Source organism: Mobula birostris, chromosome 1 (assembly GCF_030028105.1).
Source record: "Mobula birostris isolate sMobBir1 chromosome 1, sMobBir1.hap1, whole genome shotgun sequence".
Taxonomy (NCBI): Eukaryota; Metazoa; Chordata; class Chondrichthyes; order Myliobatiformes; family Myliobatidae; genus Mobula; species Mobula birostris.
Window position 1 is genome coordinate 191,085,436 of NC_092370.1, and position 16,691 is coordinate 191,102,126.

At 42.2% G+C, this 16,691-nt stretch overlaps 1 protein-coding gene across 5 annotated transcripts in view; it reads right to left on the minus strand.

Annotated features, from left to right (window-relative positions):
• gemin2 (gem (nuclear organelle) associated protein 2) overlaps nucleotides 1-5,220 on the minus strand; it is a 39,942-nt gene extending 34,722 nt beyond the window's left edge. The window contains exons 1-4 of one of the 5 annotated variants that reach the window (XM_072267829.1): nucleotides 5,114-5,220; nucleotides 3,843-3,922; nucleotides 1,316-1,498; nucleotides 824-908 (exon numbers count right to left, since the gene is read on the minus strand). In XM_072267829.1, coding sequence (XP_072123930.1) covers nucleotides 824-908; nucleotides 1,316-1,461 — 231 coding nt within the window. In that variant the 5' untranslated portion in view covers nucleotides 1,462-1,498; nucleotides 3,843-3,922; nucleotides 5,114-5,220. Of the gene's footprint in view, nucleotides 1-823; nucleotides 909-1,315; nucleotides 1,499-3,842; nucleotides 4,018-4,910; nucleotides 5,081-5,113 lie in introns of those variants that run through there. The other 4 variants (XM_072267803.1, XM_072267820.1, XM_072267810.1 and 1 more) reach the window with 4 other exon arrangements.
• Between the last annotated feature and the right edge of the window lie 11,471 nt (nucleotides 5,221-16,691).

Below are 16,691 nucleotides of genomic sequence, written 5' to 3' on the forward strand. Positions count from 1 at the left end.
GCAGGAGTTGGTGTTGAGAATGTGAATGATGTAAGAAGCTGGGAGGTGATAAGTGGAATTGGCAAAGAACTGAACAAGATGGAATTTGATTGAAGAGGACAGTAAACTGTCAGAAAAAGGAGGTGAGGAAGGGAAGTGAGAGGAGGAATGTGAGGGTGTTGGGCAGATTGAGAGGGTAGGGAAGGTATTGGGGTCCAGTGTGATTAGGGGAAAAGGGAGGAAGTCAACAAAGGAAGAAACCAGAAGGTCAATTGGAGGTCCAAAAGTTGAGGTTTGATGGCTGGAGCCCTGAGTCTGAAAATCTCTGCAAGTCTGCTGGGGAAGTCAATTGCTTGACTGAATCCATGAGTCCGCTGGAGAGGGAGGAACAGGGCTTGTTTTGCTGTTGTTGCTTTGTCACATGGCATGTTCTGTTTTGCATTCTGCACTTGTCTGCTGAACATGGTGGGCACTCGCTATTGGCACCAGAAAATGTAATGACATTTCCAGGCCTTCAGCACATCCTTGGGTGTGTTGGTTGTTAATGCAAATAATGCATTCCACGAACAAGAGAAAATCTGCAGATGCTGGAAGTCCAAGCAACACACATAAAATGCTGGAGGAACTCAGCAGGCCATGCAGCATCTATGGGAAAAAGTACTGTTGATGTTTCAGGCCAAAACCCTTCCGCAGGACTGAATTTCACTGTACGTTTCAATGTACATGTGATAAATAAATAAATAAATCGGAACCTGAACCTTACTACTAATTTCAGTGGAATTGACTGATAATAAAGAAATAAAAGTAGTCAAGAAAATAGAGTGAAAACTGATATTGAACTTACCGAAATATTTACTGTCTGATTGCTTTTTAACTTTCTTGGGTCAATTTTTGCCACTACTACTTCAGGACATCTTGATGCTTCAATCCTGAATGCAAAAATTTAGAAATAATTTCTGAATTACAATCCATAGCCATAAACTAAATAAAACTAAACCATCCAATTACCCAATTACATTTTTATTATCCACCATTATTTACTTCTAAACTTTCATCTGAATATCCATTATCTATGTTCTGGTAGTCCACTAACAATTTTACACCATAAAACCAATCTTTTGTTGGGCAACCAATGCCATATTTGGTTGATGAAAGGTACAGCTAGAGCACCAATCTACTGATGGAAAGTAGGTACTGCCACACTTTTACACATCAATTACATCTCAAGTGCACTGGCACACAATGCAAAACATCCACTATTGGTCTAGCAATTTGACTTTTTTTGCACCTTCAGTTAACTCAGATAATTAGTTTCAATTCAGATACTCTTACTTACTGGACTCTTTTTAAATATTCTTGGGGTGTTCTTGGTGGCACACTAGGGTCAAAGTCTTCTGTGGTGTCCCAGTCATCCACAGGCAATTGCCTAGGCATCAGTTCTTCATCAAAATTCATTTCTGTCAAAACTTTTTTGCCACCCATAAAGGGAAATTTAACTTTAGAATTGCATTTGATTCACCTAATAAACATGGAATCAGAATAAAATTCAAACAATAAGTAAAATATTTGAGCAAGTATTTTACATAGAATGTAGACATCTCCAGCACATTACAGCCCATTCGGCCCACAACGTTGTGCCAACCATGTAACCTACTCTAGAAGCTACCGAGAATTTCCCTACCACATAGCCCTCTATTTTTCTAAGCTCCATGAGATCTAAGAGTCTCTTAAAATACCTATTGTATTCGTCGCCAGCAGTGCATTCCATGCACCCACCACTCTCTGTGTGAAAAACTTACCCCTGACATCCCCTCTGTACCCACTTCCAAGCACCTCAAAACTATGCCACTCGTGTTCGCCATTTCAGCCCTGGGAAAAAGCCTCTGGCTATCCTCACGATCAATGCCTCCCATCATCTTATATACCTCTATCAAATGAGAAAAGGCCAAGTTCACTCAACCTATTCTCATAAGGCATGCTCTCCAATCCAGACAACATCCTTGTAAATCTCCTCTGTACTCTCTCTGTAGTATCTACATCCTTCCTGTAGTGAGGTGACCAGAAGTGAACGCAGTACTCCAAGTGGGATCTAACAAAGGTGTTATATGACTGTAACGTTACCTCAAGGCTCTTGAACTCAATCCTACAGTTGATGAACGCCGACACACCATATGCCTTCTTAACAATACTGTCAACCTGCGCAGTAGCTTTGAGTGTCCTATGGTCATGGACCCTAAGATCTCTCTGATCCTCCACACTGCCAAGAGTCTTACCATTAATATTATATTCTGCCTTCAAATTTGACCTTCCAAAATGAACCACTTCACACTGGGTTGAACTCCATCTGCCATTTCTCAGCCCGGTTACACAGAACATAGAAATTTACAGCACATTACAGGCCCTTTAGCCCACAATGTTGTGCCAACCATGTAACCTACTCTAGAGATGGTCTAGAATGTCCCTAGTGCATAGCCATCTATTTTTCTAAGTTGCATAAAAGACTTAAAAGACCCTATTGTATCTGCTTCCACCACTATCACCAGCAGTGCATTCCACTCATCCACCATCTGTGTGAAAAACTTACCCCTGACATCCCCTCAGTACCTATTTCCAAGCACCTTAAAACTATGCCCACTTGTGTTAGCCATTTCAGCCTTGGGACAAAGTCTCTGGCTATCCACACGATCAATGCCTCTCATCATCTTATACACTTCAATCAGGTCACCTTTCATCCTCCGTCACTCCAAGGAGAAAAGGCCAAGTTCACTCAACATATTCTCATAAGGTACTCCCTCAAATCCGGGCAACTGGATTGGAGGGCGTACCTTATGAGAATAGGTTTACATTTTATGTTTACAATAATAAATTCCAAACATGCAAAACCATGAAATATCTTCAGTGCTTCCAACAGTACATTTCTGATGTTGGTACATTTTTGTATTAATTGAATGAAAAAAACTGGAATATGATTTACAATTTCTAGTCATTACTCTTTGATTGGAACAAATTACATTGTTCTTAGACAGCGGGATAAATATTTTTGCCAAGGACAGGATCAATAAATGAATAAAGCTTTCTATTCACATACAGAACTGAGTTGTGACCAAAGTCCAATGAAGGCTTCTGTAGTACTTCATATAAATTAGAACAAATTGATATTTGGAAAGACTGGATTGATCAGAAGAAGGTCATATCAGGTGTAACTCCAGTACTCTGTGTGCCAGTGAAACTATCAAAACTTTGTTTATACCAGTAATTAATAGAGCAAATTAGATCATAATAAAAATTAATGTCAAAGATTTTGCAGAGACCAGAAACACAAAACTTAAACACAACTCTGGCGTGTTTTTAATAATAAATTTAAGATCTTCATCACTCAAGTGCCAATAACCAGATATTGACATTGAAAGATCCCAAAGTGCTATTCTCACCTTCTCTGTTCACCAAACAACTGAGAAAAGGTTGAAGATTTTTTAAGTAGTTATATCTTGTTGTCAGTCCTGAAATTGAGGTGTTGAATGCAAGGCAGTGAGATATATACATTGTTAAATATGGACTACCTATACTCCAAATTTGTTTTTATAGTTAACCACATTATCACTCGTTGTGTATTTTAAGTTCTGCATTATCCTACACAAGTTAACATAGTAGAAAAACAGAGACACAAGACACTGCAGATGGTGAAATCGGGGGCGGGGCTGGTGTAAAATAATTTTTGTAAAATGCATTGAAACATTTCAATAACATTACTATGCACAGAAAAGCTCTTAATGTGGTATGATCAGGATATTGCTGGTGCAAGTCTAGATTTTCCAGACTATTGAAAATTATTGTTATTAATACTCCAACACACTTTTAATTACCTTTTTTAAAAAGATGCCACACAGCAGTAAAATAAATCTTCCAATGATCCCAGAACAAGAGACACTGCAAATGCTGGAATCTGGAGCAAAAAAAAACCCAAATTTGCTTTTGGAACTCAGTTGGGCAAGCAAAGTCTGCGATGCAATTATATAATTGATGTCCTGGGTTGAAATCCTGCATTTAAGACATAAAGGGTGCACAGGAAATATGCAATAGGTAAGTTAAAAGGAAATGCAGGAAAGAGAAACTTGTTAATTTCGCAGTAGTGTGAGAACCAGGTGAATTTCAAGAGTTTGGGGGGGGGGGGAATACAGGACCCAGGTGAGCTTCAAAGAGTGGAGCCCCAATATACCAAAAGGGTTATAGAAAATTAGACCCCAAACTCAGAGATTCAAATGAATTGCAGGAATCAGTATCTAATGAGTTGAGACATTGTAAGTGTTGCCTACTTCGATATACTCTTGTTAATTTTGGATAATAATAATAAAAAGATTTGAAAAGAAAGTATAATAGCAGATCATGGGAGCTTAACTGTTGTACAAATTTTTCCTTTAATGGTCATTACAAATGGTCTAAGTAGAATCACCATAAATTTAATAATGGGAAAACCGCAGAAAAAGTTCTATTTCCAGCTAAGGGCTAGCATATGAAATTTTATTTGTGGATATATTTAAATTGCAAAGAATTAGGATGCGATTTGAACTATTAGGGGCTTATTTAAGAGATGATATGATTGTTACTCTGAAACTTAGTCCGTTGGGGGCGGGGGGGGGGGGGTGTAAACAACTTGTATTGATACCAAAATGACGGCGGTGTGATAGAGGAATTAAGTGCAAGCACGAATGCACAGTAATAAAAAAAGCTAAATTTTACAAATAGTCGCGAACTGAAACAAATCTCAGCATATTGGTCGAAGTTGGCCAAAATGTAAGGGATTAATCTTAAAAATATTTTCAAATCAACCCAAAGAACAGTCAGTTCTGAAAGTGCAGCCCTTCTCTGAACCAGTGACCGGCCCGCAGGGAACTGGCTGGCACGTTTACAAAAAGCTACATCGTGGACTTTACCGGACCACCGGGGCCGAGATTCACCGAAAAAGCCGTGTCTGCTGATGCTCGGCGCGCCTTTCGCTATAATCCAATGTCTGGAGCAGACACCAGGCCACGATGCCACGCACAACCCCGCCGCAGAGTTGGCCTGAACTCCACATGGGGACCCGCCTACTCGCGAGCACCGGGCGTTTAACGGTTTCCCGCACACGTGTACGTACTGTCCTCAGACCCGTCCCTTTCACAAGGCTATCGCGGTGCAACCTCGCCCCTGTAGCCACCGTCCCACGGGCCACGGCGCGTAGGGAACTACAACACCCAGCAGGCATTGCGTGAACTGCCGCTGCGTATTGGTGTCGGACGTGGAGCGAACAGCGTGGCGGCCGGAGGTGGTCGGAAAATGCCGGTACAGGGTCGGGATGGTGGGTTCGTGAGTGAATTGGACGTGGCACAGGACTCACAGTCCGATTCACAGCACTGAGACTTTACAGGGAAACATCTTCCACAAGATAACACTCCAGCCACTGATGCTGCCGGAGGGACCACAATTACTATAATTGATTTACTTATTTATTATTATATTTTCTTTTTCTTCTATATTATGTATTGCATTGAATTGTGCTGCTAAACTAACAAATTTCACGACACATGCGGTGATAATAAAGCTAATTCTGAGAGCGACGACAGATGCTGGAACTTTGGAGCACACGTGCAATACTCGAGGAATTTCACAGGCTGGGCAGCATGTAGGGAGGGAAATGGATAGTCGACGTTTCAGTCTAGACCCTTTATCAGGACTACCCTTGGGGTCAGAATGTAGGTTTTCACAAATAAAACGGCGGAGGCGTTTTATGTTTAAGAAAAAAACATAGGAAATCATATATTGAACACCAAAAACAACACAAAGCAGGTGCAAAGTCCTTTAAGTAATTACCTCATCACATCAGATCAGCCTCTTAAAGAAAACCTCAACCCAATGTCTGTGACCGTGAATTCTGTACATTTCCACCAATTATATTACCCAACACCCCCACCCCCTCCAGAATACGCTAAAACTGGCAATGTGAGTCTGTCTGGACCTTGGACAAAAGACCCAGCTTGGGCCTATGTTTCATGGGTGGAGGAACAACAGGTGATTTTGGCTTGTCTAGAGGTGTGTGGAGACGCTCATGGTCATGTTGTGATGGCAGGGGCATGGTAGCGGAATCCTCCAAATATTGGTGGGCCAGTTTAAGGCGATCTACTGAAACACATTAAGGTTTACCCCGCTTACCTATGATAAAAGTAGTTTCTCTCCATTCCAAGCTGCAGAATGGGCCATTGTAAGGGAGCCTAAGAGGATGTTGGTGTGCATGATGGCGGATGAAAACAAAAGTGGAATGTAGGTCAACAGGAACTCAAAAGTGTTGAATGTCATGATGGGAGGTAGGAATAGATGCAAGGAATTTAATTCATCGAGGAGGGTGGAAGGCTGTTTAGAGGCTGACCAGGCGGTCATGGCATCAGGAAAAAAAATCACCTGGCACTCAAAAAAGGCTGCCTGTATACCAATTCAGCTATGGATGACTGCAGGTCCTCTTTTGGAGCTGTTCTGAGCCCCAGCAAGATCCACGGGAGAAGATCATGCCAAAACTTATTCATCAGGGAAGCCCTCAAAGCAGCCTTTAATGAGCGGTGAAACTGCTTGAATGGACCATTGGACTGCGGATGACACGCCATTCTTTGATGTAGCCTAACACCGAGGTTCCGGGCCATCGTCTCCTGGAGGTCTGATATGAACTGGGGACCATGGTCTGTCAAACTGAGCAACCCAGGCGCTTATAAACCCCCAAGCCATGTCTGCAATTGTCGTCGATGCAAGATGATAGGCCTCTGTCCACCTGGTTGTATGGTCCCCCATGGTAAGGAGTTGTGTGAAACCAGGAAAGGTTGGGGGAAGAGGTCCAACAAGGTCCACATTAACATGGTCGAACTGGCACTCAGGGGCCTCAAAAGCTGCCATTGGCACTTGGATGTGATAATTAATTTTTGCACACTGGCCTTCAACACAGGCTGCAGTCCAAAATACACATTTCCTTTCTAAGGCTGCGCCACTCAAACTTCAGTGCAACCAGTTTCTATGAGGCATTCCAGCCCCGATGCAAGAGGTCATGTATGGAGTCAAAAACAGTCTGCCCCCTGTTTGAGGGCAAGGACAACCGGTTGAGACATTGCACAAGAGAGAAGCTCGAGCTTCACCAAACTTAATGTCAGCAAACCACAAACCCCAGGACTGCTGTTTGGTAAGCCTGGACTTCTGGGTCAGTAGCTTGGTTGATTGCCATGCCGGCATAGTCAACCCCTAGGTGTACGGCCTCAATGGCTGGCCGTGAGAGGCAATCAGCCATGGCATTATTTTTCCCCTTGATATGTTGTATATCAGTTGTGAACTCTGATATGTAGGCCAGCCGGCGTTGCTGCCATGCAGACCAAAAGTCTGATATTTTGGCCATCGCATGCACAGGGGGGTTTGTGGTGAGTGAACGCTGTGAAATGATGACCCTCTAGAAGAAAATGAAAGTTGACCTTCAGGGTGTTCTGCACAAGGACTCCCAAGTCCCTCTGCATCTCAGATTCCTGGATTTTCTCCCCATTTAGAAAATAGTCCACACATTTATTTCTTAAGTTGATAGTTATTTATTAAGTTGATAGTTTGTTTATTAAGTTGATAGTTACGGCACTTAAGAGGAGTTAAGGCCAGCACAGATCAGCTATGGTCATATGGAATGGAGGGGCAAGCTTGTGGTACTGCTTCTACTGCTATTTCCTTGTGTGGGGGACAAGCTGATCAGCCTCAGTAAGTTCAATTCTAGAGGATGTAGTGTCTGCAGTTTCTTATGTGTTGCTGTTCACTTGAACAAATAACAGGCATGAATCTAAAGAAATATCAAAGGTACTTCATTAACAGCAGTGGCTAGAACAATAATGTATCAAACATCCATTGTGTTCACTGCATACCAATATTATGTTCTTCCTTGAATTCCTTATTTTCTATTACCTCAGTTAGTTACTACCTTGCTATTGTATCAAGCAGCAACATCGCAGATATTTTGGGTACATGTCTATATGATCAATGTAGTGTTCTTCTATGTTGCTGTCCACTAATATAGCTATCAATAACAAAGCAACCAAACCAGTAGTGTACAGCATTTTTTGGATGAGATTTATCATTTTCCACTCACTGGAAACTATGCTTAATTATAAAATTACATAACTGAATAGAAGTTGAAACTGTTTTATATTTTAGTCATTTTTGAAAATCCCAGTGCTTTAATCCTCTCTGCTTGACTTGCTACATCTCCAGAGCTCCTTTTCTGCTTTAGGTTATTCAACTGTAATTTTGGCTCAGTTTTTCCACTAGAGTAGCCTGACATGTCAGCTTTTCATACAGTTCTGCATTATGCTGCTTTAAAATTCTTATTTTCGTCTTCCCTCTCTCACTCTATCTCTATCTCTCTATCTCAACTTGAAAGCATCAACAATTTATTCCAAGACCAACCCATGTTTCACCCTATCAGAAATATTTATTTTGTCCTATTCATCCCTGCTCTACATTCCAACAATACCAACCTGTTTTCTCGCTATCCTAGTTCTGAATCAATATCAGAATCAATTTTTAATATTGCTGCCTTATATGATGCAAAATTTGTTGTTTAGTGACAGCAGTACAGTGTAAAGACATAAAATTACAAAATAAATAGGTGGTATTCATGCTGTTTCTGAGTCATTGAGTGTTGGTCTTAGGCTCCTCTACCTCCTCCCTGATGGTAGTAACCAAAAGAGGACGTCTCCTGGATGTTGAGGGTCCTTCATGATGAATGCTGCCTTCTTGAGGCACTGCCTTTTGAAGATGTCCTTGATGATGGGGAGTGTTGAGCCCCTGATGGAAATGGCTGAGTCGAAAACTTTCTGCAGCCTCTTGTGAACCTGTACATTAGAGCTTCCACATCACACTGTAATGCAACCAATTAGAAAGCTTTCCACCGTACACTTATAAATATTAAAATCATGACTGAAATTACTGCTGTATTTCCTGATTAGAGATCTGTTATTTCTCTAGCAAAATGCAAGGAGCAGAAATAGTATACAATACAAATTATTTATGGAAAATTGATCTCATTCATTTCTAGATCTGAAGTGTCAAGAGTGTTAGTCCAGCTTGGAGGGTCTTTGAGCTGAAATATTAAGTTTGTTTCTGACACCCACACAACAGCTGAAGTACAGAGGCCAGTGTCAGCAGCATTGAGCTTCTAATCACATTCAGCAGGGCCCCATCATCCATATGCCTGATACGAGGTACTCGAAGCTCCTTCATAGCAATGAAGTTCCTGAATTTTAGAGAAAATGTTTGTAGGATTTTCCCAAAGCCTCATTGATAAATTAGAACATCATCACCCACAGAACTATCGAGCACCACCTGCTTCCCTTGTGGCAGTAGAAGCAATTCATCCTTCAGAGACAGCTTAGAAGAAAAGAGCCTGTAATGGCATCATTATTCCAATGGTGGTATTCAAGCACTCATTAAAATATTTTGAGAACATTATAAACCTACGGAAATGACAGGCAAAAAAGTCCATCATGCTAGTGATGTCTAAAGAGTCATAATTAAAGACCAGCCACGATCTGACGCTGTCCTGGGATGCAAAGGAAGAATAAAAACTCAAGGAGGAAATGTGGGGAAAATTTTGAATCTCATCAGCAGTAAAACAGGTCCAAGACCAAGAACAATTATATTTTGGTATTTTAACTGTCTTTCATGAATTGTGATCTAATGCAAGCTCAGCTCTCAGAATGAAAGCATTTGCTACACAACCCATTAATTTTTTCCATAGATTAACAAGTTTCTAAGAAAAATAACAGTAAATACCTTACATATACAACTTTAATACAATCTGTATTCATCCTATATATATAATCTTCTATATTGTTCACCAGTCTTTGGCTAATTTTGCATTAATTCCAAGACCCCTTTTCTCAATCAATTTCTGTTTCAAGAAAGTGAGGATTCTTGAGCTACAAAATTGAATGCAAAGAACCATTTTTGGCACATTGAATGCGATCTTTCTAATTTCATGCACGAGTATGCATTTCTAAAATCACCAGTAACTTTATTAGAGTGGATGCGAACATGTGTCAGATATTTATGGATTAAGTACAGATATTATTAGTATTCACACAGATCTGATTTGAAGCCAGTTCTGCTAGCTGCAAGGGTTCAACTTGTCCTTACTTACCACTCCATAAGCCTCCTCATCAGGCACATCATTCTCCATAACTTCGGCCACCTACACCAGGATCCTACTACTAAACACAGATTTCTCTACCTCCCCCCCCTCCCCGCCCTACACTCATCCTGCTTCCCACAGGGATCGCTCTGTACATGACTCTTTTGTCCACTCATCCCCCCCACTGATTTCACTTCTGGCATTTAATCCTGTAAGCATGACAAGTGCTACAACTGCCCCTACATCTCCTCCCTCATTATCATTCAGGGCTTTAAACAGGCCTTCCAGGTGAGGTGCCATCCATGAGATCCAATGTAGATTGAAGTTCTCTTCATAGAACACCATTGCTTGTCCACCACAACCTGGCTTCAAATTTCCATTCCTATGTGTCGGCCCATGGCCTCCCTAACTACCAAGATAAGGCCACACTCAGATTGGAAGACTAACACCTCATATTGCATCGATTTAGCCTTCAACCTGATAGCATGAATATTGATTTCTCCAACTTCTGGTAATTTTCCCCAACCCTCTCTCTTTTTCCTTTCCTTATTCTGTCTTCCCTCTTACCCCTTCTTTTCTCCTCACCAGCCTATCATCTCCCTCTGGTACTCTTCTTCCTTCCCTTTCTTCCATGTTACACTGTCCTCTCCTATCAGATTTCTTCTGAGCAGCATTTTTCTCCACCTATCACCTCCCAGCTTCTTACTTCTTCCTTCTCACCCACCCATCCATCTTCCCCCACACCGGGTTTCACCTGCCAGCATGTACTCCTTCCCCTCCTTTCACATTCTTATTCGGTTTCTTCTCCCTCCATCGCCAGTCCTGATGAAGGGCCTCAGCCTGGAACAGCATCTCTTCTCCATAGATGCTGCCTGACCTGCTGAGTTCCTCCAGCACCCAAATTGGAATATGCCATCATTTGCAGAAAAAGCTGCATCTATCACTTCACCAGTCTTCTTAGTTACTTCAACAAGCAATAAAAAAGTCAGAGGGACTGTTGGCAGCCCATTACTAGCCAGATAAAATCTTAATTCAATTGAAAATCTAATAGATATTATCCAAGAAACCATTTCTACCACAGACCATATTTACCTTTTTTCTGCAGCTGAGTATCTCTGTGATCTTTTGCCCAAAACTACGGACAGCTGCAAAATAATAATTGCTTTGTAAAACTCATTTATACTTCCAACTATCATTGAAAACAACTATCAATAGAAACATTTTCCTATTATATATTAATGTACCTTGACTGCTGCATTGACTTGGAGTATGGGACATCCTCAAGCAACTTTGGCCACCGAAGGACAAATTTTGGATGAGACTGTTCTCAAAGTGGTGGCAAGTGTTAGATCATCTGATTAAGCTTGCTAATTGCCTGGTTCTCCTTGGCCAAGTGAGAGCTTTTGGCTATCAGAGAGGAGAAAAGCACAGGATCTTAGGATGATGATTAAGGGAGTGGAGAAGAGAGGTAATAGCTTACAGAAGGTGGACCTTGTAAATAAGAAGAGGTTGAGATTGAATTGTGAAATGGAGAAGCAGATATGAGTCTGACAATATTTTCTATCATCTTAATGTCATATTTGGCTACAGATTTTTTTAACAACACTGAATCCATCTGTTCTGCCATGGGAATTTTCCTCTGTCATCTTGGTTGCGATGTACTTTGCATCCCTGGCAAATGTTAAGATGGCACTGGAGGAGCTGAGCACTGTGATCAACAGCTACAAGGTAGTGCACTCTGATGCTTTCCTGGTCATTGCAGGGGACTTCAACTTGGCCAGCTTGAAAAGCCTCTGACAGTCAAGCACCAACATGTTACCTGTGGAACCAGGGAGCCAACACACTTGTTCACTGTTACACCACCATCAAGAACACTTACCGCGCCATCTACACCCACACTTTGGCAAGACTGATCATCTGGCTGTACTTTTACTACTGACAGATAGAGAATGAGAACCACAGCACCGGTGGTGAGGACCATGAAGGCACGGTTAAGGGAGGTGAAGTAATGCTTAGAGGTTTGCTTTGAGTCAGTGGATTACACCATATTCAGGGATCTATCTTTGGATCTGAATGAATGTGCCAACGACATCTCTGCTACTTCAAGACCTGTGTGGATGACTGTGTGTCTTAGAGAGCGTAATAGTCATTCTCAAACCAGAAGGCATGGATGAACCAAGACATTCATATTTTGCTGAGGGCTAGATCAATGGCATTCAGGATTAGTGATCCAGAACTCTACAATCTACAGAATGCAATCGTAAAAGTGAAAAGGCAATTCCATTGCATGCTTTGAAGGGAGGAATAAAACTACACCTGCATGATCCCCACAACATCTGCCAACTCTATGATCTCTGTCTCAGAAGCTAACATCAGAGCATCATTCACGAGGATGAACCTTCGAAAGGCATCAGACCCTGATGGTGTACCTGTTAGGGTATTGAAAACCTCTGTTGATCAGCTGGCTAGAGTGTTCAAGGACATTTTCAATCTCTCACTGCCGCAGTCAGAGGTTCCCACCAATTTCAAAAGGGCATCAATTATATCAGTGTCCAAGGTGAGCAATATGAGCTGCTTTAATGACCCTTGTCCAGCTGCCCTCACATCTACCGTGATAAAATGCTCGGAGAGGTTGGTCATGGCTAGAATCAACTCCCGACTAAGCAAGGACCTGGACCTGCTTCAATGTGCCTATCACCACCATAGGTCTACAGTGGATGCAATCTCACTGGCTCTCCACTTGGCTTTGGACCACCTGGACAATAACAGTAATACCTACATCAGGCTGCTGTTTATTGATTACAGCTTAGCATTCAACACAGTAATACCCTCAGCACTAATCAACAAGCTGCAAATCCTGGTCCGCTGTAACTTCCTCTGCACCTGGATCCTTGACTTGCTCATCGGGAGACCACCGGCAGTGGGGTTTGGTAATGACACCTCCTCTTTGCTGTCAATCAACACAGGCACATCGCAAGGATGCATGCCCTCTGCTCTACTCCCTCTACAGTCACGACTGTGTGGCTAGGCACAACTCAATGCTGTCCATATATTCACTGTTGTTGGTAGAATCTCAGATAGCAACAAGGAGGCGTGCAGGAATGAGACAGATCAGATGGTTGAGTGGTATCACAACAAGTACCTCGCACTCACTGTCAGCAGGGCCAAGGAATTGATTGTAGACTTCAGGAAGGGGAAATTGGGAGAACACACACTACTCCTCATCGTGGGGTCAGCAATGGAAAGGTAGAGCAGCTTCAAATTCCTGTGCATTAACATCTCAATCTATCTTGGGCCTCACATACTAATGCAATCATGAACAAGGCACACCAGGATCTGTATTTAATTAGGAGTTTGAAGAAATTTGGTATGTCACAAATACTGTAGAAAATTTTCACAGATATATCATGGGGAGCATTCTGATTGGTTGCATCACGGCCTGGTATGAAGGTTCCTATGCAGAGGGTCCGAAGAGACTGCAGAGGGCTGTAGTTTCAGCCAGCTCCATCATGGGCACAAGCCTCACAATCAACGGCATCTTCCAAAGGTGGTGACTTAAGAAGGTGGAACTCATCATCAAGGACCCCCATAATTCAGGACATGCCCTATTGTAACTACTACCATCAGGGACAGGCAAAAGTGCCTGAAGATGCACACACAATGTTTTAGGCCCAACTAACCAACTAGAGAGCAGGCCATTCTAGACTGGGTATTGAGCAATGAGGACGGGTTAGTTAGCAATCTTGTCTTGCATAATATGGTGCAATTCTTCATTAAGATGGAGAGTGTCATAGTTAATTCAGAAACAAAGGTACTGAACTTAAAGAAGGGTAACTTTGAAGGTATCAGACGTGAATTAGCTAAGATAGACTGGCAAATGACACTTAAAGGGTTGATGGTGGATATGCAATGGCAAGTATTTAAAGATCGCATGGATGAACTACAACAATTGTTCATCCCAGTTTGGCAAAAGAATAAATCAGGGAAGGTAGTGCACCCGTGGCTGACAAGGGAAATTAGGGATAGTATCAATTCCTAAGAAGAAACCTACAAATTAGCCAGAAAAAGCGGCACACTTGAGGACTGGGAGAAATTCAGAGTCCAGCAGAGGAGGAAAAAGGACTTAATTAGGAAAAAGAAAAAAGATTATGAGAGAAAGCTGGCAGGGAACATAAAAACTGACTGTAAAAGCTGTTACAGATATGTGAAAAGAAAAAGATTGGTTAAGACAAATGTAGGTCCCTTACAGTCAGAAACAGGTGAATTGATCATGGGGAACAAGGACATGGCAGACCAATTGAATAACTACCTTGGTTCTGTCTTCATTAAGGAGGACATAAATAATCTTCCGGAAATAGTAGGGGACCGGTGGTCTAGTGAGATGGAGGAACTGAGGGAAATACATGTTAGTAGGGAAGTGGTGTTAGGTAAATTGAAGGGATTAAAGGCAGATAAATCCCTAGGGCCAGATGGTCTGCATCCCAGAGTGCTTAAGGAAGTAGCCCAAGAAATAGTGGATGCATTAGTGATAATTTTTCAAAACTCTTTAGATTCTGGACTAGTTCCTGAGGATTGGATGGTGGCTAATGTAACCCCGCTTTTTAAAAAAGGAGGGAGAGAGAAACCGGGGAATTAGAGACCGGTTAGCCTGACATCAGTGGTGGGGAAAATGCTAGAGTCAGTTAACAAAGATGTGATAACAAGCACATTTGGAAAGTGGTGAAGTCATCGGACAAAGTCCACATGGATTTGTGAAAGGAAAATCATGTCTGACGAATCTTATAGAATTTTTTGAGGATGTAACTAGTAGAGTGGATAGGGGAGAACCAGTGGATGTGGTATATTTGGATTTTCAAAAGGCTTTTGACAAGGTCCCACACAGGAGATTAGTGTGCAAACTTAAAGCACACGGTATTGGGGGTATGGTATTGATGTGGATAGAGAATTGGTTGGCAGACAGGGAGCAAAGAGTGGGAATAAACGGGACCTTTTCAGAATGGCAGGCAGTGACTTAATGGAGTACCGCAAGGCTCAGTGCTGGGACCCCAGTTGTTTACAATATATATTAGTGATTTAGACGAGGGAATTAAATGCAGTATCTCCAAGTCTGTGGATGACACGAAGCTGGGCGGCAGTGTTAACTGTGAGGAGGATGCTAAGAGGATGCAGGGTGACTCGGATAGGTTAGGTGAGTGGGCAAATTCATGGCAGATGCAATTTAATGTGGATAAATGTGAGGTTATCCACTTTGGTGGCAAGAACAGGAAAACAGATTATTATCTGAATGGTGGCCAATTAGGAAAAGGGGAGGTGCAACGAGACCTGGGTGTCATTGTACACCAGTCATTGAAAGTGGGCATGCAGGTACAGCAGGCGGTGAAAAAGGCGAATGGTATATTGGCATTCATAGAAAGAGGATTCGAGTACAGGAGCAGGGAGGTTCTACTGAAGTTGTACAAGGCCTTGGTGAGACCACACCTGGAGTACTGTGTGCAGTTTTGGTCCCCTAATCTGAGGAAAGACATCCTTGCCATAGAGGGAGTACAAAGAAGGTTCGCCAGATTGATTCCTGGGATGGCAGGGCTTTCATATGAAGAAATACTGGATCGACTAGGCTTATACTTTACTTTATACTTTATACTTTATTGTCGCCAAACAATTGATACTAGAACGTACAATCATCACAGCGATATTTGATTCTGCACTTCCCACTCCCTGGATTACAAATATTAAATATTAAAAATAGTAAAAATTAGTAAGTATTAAAAATTTAAATTATAAATCATAAATAGAAAATAGAAAAATGGAAAATAAGGTTGCGCAAAAAAACCAAGAGGCAGGTCTGGATATTTGGAGGGAATGGCCCAGTTCCAGGTCAAGGTCCATTCAGCAGTCTTATCACAGTTGGAAAGAAGCTGTTCCCAAATCTGGCCGTACGAGTCTTCAAGCTCCTGAGCCTTCTCCCGGAGGGAAGAGGGACGAAAAGTGTGTTGGCTGGGTGGGTCGTGTCCTTGATTTTCCTGGCAGCACTGCTCTGATACCGTGCGGTGTAAAGTGAGTCCACGGACGGAAGATTGGTTTGTGTGATGTGCTGCGCCGTGTTCACGATCTTCTGCAGCTTCTTTCGGTCTTGGACAGGACAACTTCCATACCAGGTTGTGATGCACCCTAGAAGAATGCTTTCTATGGTGCATCTATAAAAATTAGTGAGGGTTTTAGGGGACAGTCCAAATTTCTTTAGTTTTCTCAGGAAGTAAAGGCGCTGGTGGGCCTTCTTGGCAGTGAACCCTGCTTGTCTGGACCAAATTAGGTCATTTGTGATATTGACCCCGAGGAACTTAAAGCTTTTGACCTGTTCCACTTGTGCACCACCGATGTAAATGGGGTCGTGCGGTCCGCTGCTCCCTCTGAGGTCAACAACCAATTCCTTTGCCTTGCTGACGTTGAGGGATAGGTTATTGTCTTCACACCATGCCACCAGGTTCTTAATTTCCTCTCTGTACTCAAACTTATCATTACCCGAGATACGGCCTAC